At 30.5% G+C, this 9,552-nt stretch overlaps 1 protein-coding gene across 1 annotated transcript; it reads left to right on the forward strand.

Moving 5' to 3' along the window:
• Positions 1–209: 209 nt before the first annotated feature.
• LOC114731848 (GDSL esterase/lipase At1g28600-like) lies at positions 210–6,975 on the forward strand. The gene is made up of 5 exons (XM_028919092.1): positions 210–619; positions 1,014–1,244; positions 3,619–3,767; positions 5,571–5,844; positions 6,563–6,975. Exons 1-5 carry the CDS (start codon positions 535–537, stop codon positions 6,823–6,825), a joined length of 1,002 nt encoding a protein of 333 aa, XP_028774925.1. The 5' UTR covers positions 210–534; the 3' UTR covers positions 6,826–6,975.
• The last annotated feature ends 2,577 nt before the right edge of the window (positions 6,976–9,552 follow it).

The following is a 9,552-nucleotide window of genomic DNA, read 5'->3' on the forward strand; positions in this document are numbered from 1 at the left end:
AAGCTAGCATGTACTACCAAGGCCCAAAAAAATTCCCTTGGCCTTACTTAAAGTGGCTGAAAATGCTATTTTTATAGGCCAACCCACTGAAGGTTTCGCCAACTTAGACCGGTGGATGAACCGACAACAGGTCTGTTTAAAATTACAAGTTATAAACTCGCTTCAACTTCAAAGCCTTCATATCTCATCTACCCTTCTTCTCTAACCTTCACCGTACTCTTCGCCATTAGCTTATTCATATAGTATTTACTCCCCTGGCACATATATTATTTTAGGGTCCCCCGTTTCGTATTTTGGCACTGCATTTGTGTTTACTCCTGCAATGGCTCATTCTGATTCATCTTTTCCACTTAGGTCTCTGCGACAACGAAGGACTGTGTCGTTGCTAATAATATATGGATCTGCATTGTTGTTATTAGTATCAGTGATTCCCACCACAGAAGGACGAAGCTTCACATCTATCTTCGGCTTTGGAGACTCCATTGCTGATACTGGAAACTTGTATTTCAGCTCCCAACCACCACCGTCCCATAAATGCTTCCGGCATCCCTACGGCAAAACCTTCTTTGGCCATCCCGTCGGGAGGTGCTCCGACGGCCGTCTAATCATCGTTTCATTGGTAAATAGCTATATATATGCATATATAAGTCCTTTAATCTCTGCTTTCCCTTCCCTCTTGTAGTTTCTGATTTTGATTTGTGTTTTTCTGGTTTGATGATCGAATTAAATTATATAAATGATTTGTTTTTGTTAAAAAGCAAGAGATAATCTTACTAAAATTATATATGTTTGGTTTTGAAAGCAGCTACTGAACAAGAATAAAGGAAATGGTATTTGTCACCCAAAAAAAAAAAACAAAACAAAAGAAATGAAAATGGTATTTTTATTGTCTTATCTGTTCAAACCAGATAATGTCTTTTTATACTTTTTTGTGTTCTATATCCTTTTCTTTATCATCCCACTTAAAAATTTGTTCTTTGTTGATTAATTGACTGAGTTATGTGTCCGTACAGCTGAGTCCTTGGAGATTCCATGGGTGAAACCATATCTGGGAATCAAGAATGGCCAAGTGAAGAATTGGAACAAAGAGGAAGAGGGAGTGAATTTTGCAGTTGCAGGAGCAACGGCTTTGGATCAAAGTTTCTTTCAAGAGAGAGGAATTACTGTTCCAACCAATGATTCCCTCACAGTTCAATTGGGTTGGTTCAAGGAGTTGTTGCCTTCTCTCTGTAATTCTTCCTCAAGTAAGTTCCCTCCAATTCATTCTTTCACTAATTAATTAAATCAGCGCTCTTAATGATATTATAAGGCATAACTCAACCTTTGTAAGGTAAAAAAGCCACGAACTCCGAACTGGATTAGTCAATTACTTGGACACCCGGTAATAGAATCTAAAAAAAGCACCGAATACCATATCATAATATCAAAAAAAATGATATTTTAAGGCGAAAAATTAGTTGGTTAAGATCACAATGAATTGATTACCTAGTTATTCATTTTGAAATTCCATGTAAAAAGAGTCCTGATTATAGATTAGATGTGTGGGATGGTCTAATATGTTGAGCAAGAAGGGAAGGTTAACATAAGTCTTCACCTTCACCTTTTATATATTCTTTTAGTCTTAAATATAAGATTCTTATATACACTAATATAAGAGTTTTATATTTAAAACCGGAAGAGTATATATATATTATATGCCTTAAGAATTTAGAATAAATCACCGTTTAAAAGGGGTGATTTGTTGTCCCGGAACCCATGGTTCTTTTGATTAAGAGAAAATTTCACTGTAGGACCGCACAAGACAATTAATCTCAAAGAGCCCCCAAAACTTTCTGAAACTTCACTGCAGGACCAAGGGGCCAATCTGATATTAATTCCACAAACGAAATGATGACACTGCCCCTAGTAGAAGGGAACAAGTGCGGGAGAGTGCATTTGCAAGGGGAACTAGCCAATTTGCAGAATAAATACATATGTTCACACGTGGAATCAGTCCGTTCACATGTGGACTGGTTCACCTGATGAATGCGTCCGTGAGGGAACAAGTGCGGGAGAGCGCATTTGCAAGGGAAACTAGCTAATTTGCAGATAAAATACATATATTCACACGTGAAATCAGTCCGTTCACATGTGGACTGGTTCACCTGATGCATGCGTCCGTGAGGAAACAAGTGCGGGAGAATGCATTTGCAAGGGGAACTAACTAATTTGCAGAATAAATACATATATTCACATGTGGAATCAGTCCGTTCACATGTGGACTGCTTCACCTGATGCATGCGTTCGTGAGGAAACAAGTGCGGGAGAGCGCATTTGCAAGGGGAACTAGCCAATTTGCAAAATAAATACATATATTCACACGTGGAATTAGTCCGTTCACATGTGGACTGGTTCACCTGATGCTAAGGGTAGTGGCGTCATTTCGTTTGTGGAATTAATATCAAATTGGCCCCTTGGTCCTGCAGTGATATTTCAGAAAGTTTTGGGGGCTCTTTGAGATTAATTGTCTTGTGTGGTCCTACAGTGAAATTTTCCCTTTGATTAATGAGATGCTTTTATATTTTTGTTATTTACTTTACAAATACTAGCTATTATATTACTTATCATATTGACGCACGTTTTACAATTTTGCTGACATTTACGAATTATTTAATTGGCTCGATGTGAATGGAGTCTATTGTTTAACTTTTCTGTTGTCCTTTTGTTTCGTTCCTTAAAGGAAGGTGGTCCCCTTTGAGGGCCAGGGGTGGACGCTGGACGTAGCTACGTATAGGTCTGGTTGAAGGTGGCCCCCTCAATTATTTAAAAGAGGAGGGGAAAAGGGAAAAAGACAAAGAACTTTGCTCCTAGAAAGAATTAATGATGGGACTTATTTGTTATTAAGATTTTTATACGGAACCCATTTGTCATTTTTGCCTTTAAAATTTGTGTGGATATCATAGAAAATGTCTATGTTATGCCTCCATTTTAATTTAAACCCTTATTAGTCCTAGTCGTATATATTCTATGATTTTATTTTTATTTTCATTTTCATTTTCATTTCTTTCTATTTTTTAATTGCTCTTTACTTAGATAAGATTTTAATTAAAAAATAAAAAAGAGCTTCTATATCATTCTTCTTTCCCTTTAACACCCTTTCCCATTAATATCTTCTTCTTTTTTTCCCTACTCCCTTATTTTCATATTCTCCCAACATTGCCATATTTTTCTCCCCATCTGCTTCATGAGTATAATTTTGTGGAAATAGCACAAAACCTTTTGATATGTTGTTACATAAAATAGTTTTTTTTCTTAGTTAATATATTTATTTCTATTTACAAAAAGATAATCATAACTATTTATGTTTTGACGCACAAAAAAATTCTCCCTGAAATACTCTAAACTGTTTTTTTATTATTATTGTGGTACTATTATTAATTGGATAATACACTTTTCTAGTATATCCTCGCATACGAAATTACGTTTTCATGAATGTTAAAATAGTGAAACCGTTGATATAAACACTTAGCATCCCTTTGTTGTAAATTTCAATGACTATCTAAATTTCTTAAGAAAAATATTCTTAGTCTGTCAATTTCACTTTGATAATATAAAATTATCTTAATTATAATGTTGCAGGTTGCAAGAAAGTCTTAGGAAAATCATTATTCCTTGTGGGAGAAATAGGAGGGAATGACTTTAATCATCCTTTTGCTTTAAGAATGAAGCTGTCTGAGGTGGAAGTCTACGTGGGCCCAGTGATTAGTGTGATATCTTCAACAATCAAGGTAATTTTTCTTCCTTTTATGAAAAAAAAAAGAAGCTAAACTATATAAAACTCCCATGAACTATGATTCAGTTACATGTAATATCCCTGACATCTAAAAAAAAAAAAAAGTACTACATTAACTATAAACTCTTCATTAATTCGTACCTTATTCTGCTGATGATTGCCCCCCAAACAAAGAAAAAATGAACTCATGAAGTCTAAACTTTAAGCTGTGCTAGCTTTTAATTCTTGATAACTATAATAATTTTACAAATAATGTTAATTTTTAATAAATTAAGTTTGGTTCCTTAATTTCATTGGTGGACAATTGGACATTATAGAGTGCCTCACTTTACTCATTGTTATGTTTGAACGTTGTAAACTGTGGTCTTTTCTTTTCTTTTTCTTTTTTTTAAGATTCTTTAACTGTCATTAATATTCCTAAGAAGGTCCTTAAATGTCATTTGCTCTCCCCGTTCTAAATATTTTTTACCCTCCCAAATTTTATGCAAACTCCATACTGCCTCCTGTCATTAATATAAAAACTAAACAAGAAGTTTATTTTAGTTCTAAATATAAAATTTTAATTCATTTTCTTTCTCAAATTTATAATTTTTAGTTCAAAATATTCCTATTAATTACATGTGTTAAAAGGTTTTATCAAGAAATAGTTTCAATACACATGATTAATAAGTATATTTAGAAAAAACAACACTCATTTATTATAAATAATTAACTTAACTAATTTGTTTAATATTCTTAAATTAGTTATCTAACTTTTATGTTAGAAAATGAAGACATTGCTGTATATAATTAAATCCTAACTTCAGCACTATCTTCTGTCATTGAAACTAAATTTTACCCTCCCAATTTATGCAAACTCCATACTGCCTCCTGTCATTAATATAAAAACTAAACAAGAAGTTTATTTTAGTTCTAAATATAAAATTTTAATTCATTTTCTTTCTCAAATTTATAATTTTTAGTTCAAAATATTCCTATTAATTACATGTGTTAAAAGGTTTTATCAAGAAATAGTTTCATTACACATGATTAATAAGTATATTTAGAAAAAACAACACTCATTTATTATAAATAATTAACTTAACTAATTTGTTTAATATTCTTAAATTAGTTATCTAACTTTTATGTTAGAAAATGAAGACATTGTTGTATATAATTAAATCCTAACTTCAGCACTATCTTCTACAAGATGGCCTACGGTTTGAAACTCACTAGGACGTTTTCAAGATGCTCCAAAAACAATTCAGGAATATAATTTGTCGATAAATGTAGTAATATATCGATCTATAAGAGTGCATATGACAATATGGATTGAACTTGATTTAGAAGTCATCACTTCTGATGATGATTTGTTTTATTTTAATTTCATCAGTTTCTTGTTATGAACACATCTTATTGTTTATACTACCTTCGATCATTAATATAAGAGTTAGTTTGATTTTCAATTTGATTCTAGACATAAGATCTCAATCCACTTTATCTCTTATATTTATCTATTTTTTTCAAACTTAGTCATTGTAGTAGTTGAACATATTAAAAGTTTCATCAAATAGTAATTCTAGCTAATACAAATTATTAGTAAGGGTATTTTAGAAAAGAAAACACAGGTTTATTATAAGTAACTAACTTAACAAACTTTCTTTATCTACTCAAAATTAATCAACTAGATCTTATATTAAGGAGTGGAGGTAGTATTTGAAAAGTTTGTATATGGTACTCAGTTTTCTTTTACATTGTTTATACACATATATAGATATATATATTCTTTCGTAAATTAATTTGTTGTTTTAAATTGTAGGAGTTGATACATCTAGGAGCTCAAACGCTTATTGTTCCTGGAAATTTTCCAATTGGGTGCAGTGCATCCTACTTAACAAGGTTTCAGAGCAATCATAAGAATGACTATGACAAAGCAGGTTGTTTGGTTTGGTTAAACAAGTTTGTAGCGTTTTACAACAAGAGGCTCCAATCTGAAGTGAATCGCCTTCAACAGCTTTATCCTCATGCCAATATCATTTATGCTGATTACTACAACGCTGCAGTGCCACTCTATCATTCTCCCAGCAAATTTGGTAATATTTATCACTTTAAATTACTCACAACTTTTTTACAGGATTAAGTAGCATCCATCGTCTTGAAATATTTTTCTAGTAGCACTCGTTGTTGTAAACTAACTTTTGACAATCCGAAACCCTAAAGTATTCTTTTAGTAACATCCCATATTCTAAAATGTTTTTCTAATAACATTCAGTATTCTAAGTTTAGATTACTCTTTGCTACTGAGAAAATCTTTTATAATGCTAAATACACCAAAAATTAGTTATGAATAATGCTATATTAAAAACAATACTTTAGGGTGTTGGATACAACTTAACTCTTTTTAATATATAGTTTTACATTAAAAATATGTAATTAAGGCACTAATATAATTAATAATCAATAATCAATCTCAGTATAAAACATAAGACTTCTTACAAGCTCTGCTTTTCACAAACAATGAATAGTGAGATTTACTTTTGAATTTTGAGCAATACAAGAGACCCATGTCTATATATGTCTAGTTTGATAAATACATGATCTCTAACTAAAGGGGTTCCGTTTATTGCATAGAATTTGAGTAATAAAAGAATCTATTTATGATTTCTATGTATAGTACGACTTAATTACTATAGATTCTCTACATATTATGCATTGAAAAAACATATTTTCCAAGCACTCATTATCTAAATCGTATGAATAATTTGGCACTAACATATGTTTAGTTTCATGGAATAAATTGAATAATGATAGGTTTTACAAGTCTGAAAGCTTGTTGTGGAATTGGAGGTGCATACAATTTCAAAACTTCAATAGTATGCGGAGATGAAGGAGTAAAAGCTTGTGAGGATCCTTCTAAGTACATAAGCTGGGATGGTGTTCATTTGACTGAAGCCGCATATAGATTCATCGCCAAAGCTTTAGTAAATGGACTCCTGACTACTCCTAAATTTGATGCCTTGCACTTCAACAATCATATCACTACTGGTTCTTCCTATATGGATCAATCTGCTTAGTTTTTGACTACCTTGTAAGGCTAAATACTCTTGGGTGACCAATAGTGAAGTGGTGCCGTTGGGAAAGGGTGCAAAAAACCCCATTGGGGAGTGAATTCACTTAGCTCTTTGTATTTTAAATGCTTATATATATATATATATATATATATATATATATATAAAGATAATAGTGCACTTTTTCATCCTTTAACTTTATATAATACTCCTCCGGTCCTTAAATATAAGACTCATTTAACTAATTTGATTAGATTAAGGAAGTTAGATAAGTTAGTTAATTATAAGAAATATGACACATTTTTCCTAAAACACCACAATCATCTTTCTTAATACCTCATCTCCCTCTTTTACTTGATTATGGTTGAGAGAGTATTTATAGGGGTAATTTAAAGAAAATTGATAAATATGATAAATGGATCTTATATTTAGGACCAAAACCAACTCAAGAATTGGGTCCTATATTAAGGACCGGAGGAGTATTTTATTTTGATACTTTAGTTTTATAAAATATTTTTCATTCCTATAATGCTAACATTGATCCCAAATGATGATTTTTCTTTGTACTCATTGTTATTTAAAAAAAATCAAATTTAATATATTAGTATTTAAGGATATTTTATCAACATTTGAAATTTTAATATCAGCATTTTTTGTTTAAAAAACTAATTCTATTAGGGGTTAGAGTACTGAAAAATATTTTGTAAAATTAAGAGATCAAAATAAAATCTTATATAAAATTGAAGGATAAAAAATACGCTCTTGCCCCACACACATATATGATTTCTTGCATTGCACGGTTATATGTTTGATTCATATCATATTGTGATGCACTAGTTAATCTTATTTGTATCTATGCATTCGCATCAATTATGGACCGTTTGATTAATCCTATATGTGGCACGCAGCACTATGCCCGACACTATCTTTTCTTTTTCTTTGTTCTTTTTTTTTTTGGTTTTATGGCCTATTTTAAATAATCACGTATTATCTCTTCAAAATAAAAGTTTCTAAAAGGCTGTTATAATATAGTAATTGCGATATTGATCAAGTCTACCTATTGAATAAAATAATCAACTGTAATGATCATTATCTCGTAAAGCTTGGAATGAAACATATATAGAAAATTCGAATTATGTTCAGATTGGAGAACTTTAATTTTATTTCATGAATTAGTGAAAATACTTGTAAATTGTTCTTGTGAAGTTATTTTCCAGTTTCCTTGAGTTACAAGTGGAATTTTTAAATTATTACTGTTGGCTTTTTATTAGTATATATTTTTCATAATACTCGGGAGAGAAATAATCGTGACATGGAAATGAAAGAATCTGGAGTAATTAATAAACAAATATTGCAGAATTAAAAGTAGCTCTAGTCATCAAATGAATGAATTGTTCAGAGTTCATATGACAGTTGGTTTAGTTGCCCTAGTTACGACGGAATATCAAAACTTTTTCAATGAGAGATAGCAAATGATTACTTTACAACAAAAAAGAAAAATTAGTGTATACAGTATACCGTTAGTGCAGTTCATTAATTAATTGATCCAACGATAATTTTTTAATAAAAAATAGTGTAAAGTCAAGAGTGGGATTCGATGTATCCCAATATAATATTAGAATAAATTATTAGGACCGCAAGTAATGGTGATATGCCCATTGGTGAAATTATTCAATGGCGTTATCACCATATAAAGTGACATAAAGTATGCTTAAAAAGAAAAGAAGGTGAAATGATTGAAAACTTTGTGACCTCTTAGTGAAAAATATTATTTAAATTTGTAAATTTACTTTTTTCAAATATTAAAAATTTAATTTAGATTTAAAAAGTAACTTTAATTGTGAGGGTGAAGATAATTTAGTCATCAAAATTTATTCCTGGTATTTTCCAGAGGTGGATTTTAGTCATGTAGAATAATTTCATAAATTTATCAGCCATAACAATTTAACTTAAATAACTTGAGGGATGGATGATGGATCCAGAGACTAACAAAATGTGGCTAGAAAATGGAAAACTACCTAAACGTGAGGAATCAAAATGAATTTTAACCTTTCTACAAACAAAAATAAACCAATTTTTAAAATAAAATTATTTTAAGCTCTGGAGAAAATAATATATTGTGGTTAATGTGCAAATTTGTTTTGAAAGATGTTGCTTAGAAATGCTAGGCACTGAAAAAAAGTTTTAAATACAAATTTATCTTAAAAATTTAAAATCATAACCACGTTACCCCTTATCATTAAAATAACTTTTGGGTACTGTTGTTAAAGGAAAATTTTTAAGATAAATTTATACCTCAACCTATATAATTATAAAAAAGTTTTAATAAATAAGCAATATAAATCTGTTGTTGTTACCAAAAATTATCATTACATGCTAATCACTCGTTGTTTTAAGCGCTGCACACTTCTTATGAAATTTTTCAATGATTAAATTTTTTTTGGATATCACAATTATTTTTCCAGGAAAAAAAACTTGGAGATCCGTCCCTAAATAGCTTCTTTTATTTGGTTCTTAGCATAATTTCCCAAATTCAAAAAAGTGAATAAAGAATGGGAGAATTACAATAAAATCCCACAAAAAATAATTACAAAATAAATATTAAAAATTGTTATTTTCTACTCTAAAACTTTGCATTACAAGCTATTTAGATTATTATTAAAAAATTTTACTCTGCGAGAGCTGTTTGATTTGGCTAAGATTATCGATCAAGTGGAAAACTTTGATAATTAA

The sequence above is a fragment of the Neltuma alba genome, unplaced genomic scaffold, assembly GCF_004799145.2.
Source record: "Neltuma alba isolate B1F8T4 unplaced genomic scaffold, ASM479914v2 tig00012850_pilon, whole genome shotgun sequence".
NCBI lineage: Eukaryota > Viridiplantae > Streptophyta > Magnoliopsida > Fabales > Fabaceae > Neltuma > Neltuma alba.

Excerpts from the sequence above, each read along its gene's own strand:
- LOC114731848 (XM_028919092.1), top strand. The coding sequence starts at position 535 with ATGCTTCCGGCATCCCTACGGCAAAACCTTCTTTGGCCATCCCGTCGG. Across the intron at positions 620-1,013 it reads GTCTAATCATCGTTTCATTG|CTGAGTCCTTGGAGATTCCA; the intron begins GTAAATAGCTAT and ends GTGTCCGTACAG. Across the intron at positions 5,845-6,562 it reads TCATTCTCCCAGCAAATTTG|GTTTTACAAGTCTGAAAGCT; the intron begins GTAATATTTATC and ends GAATAATGATAG.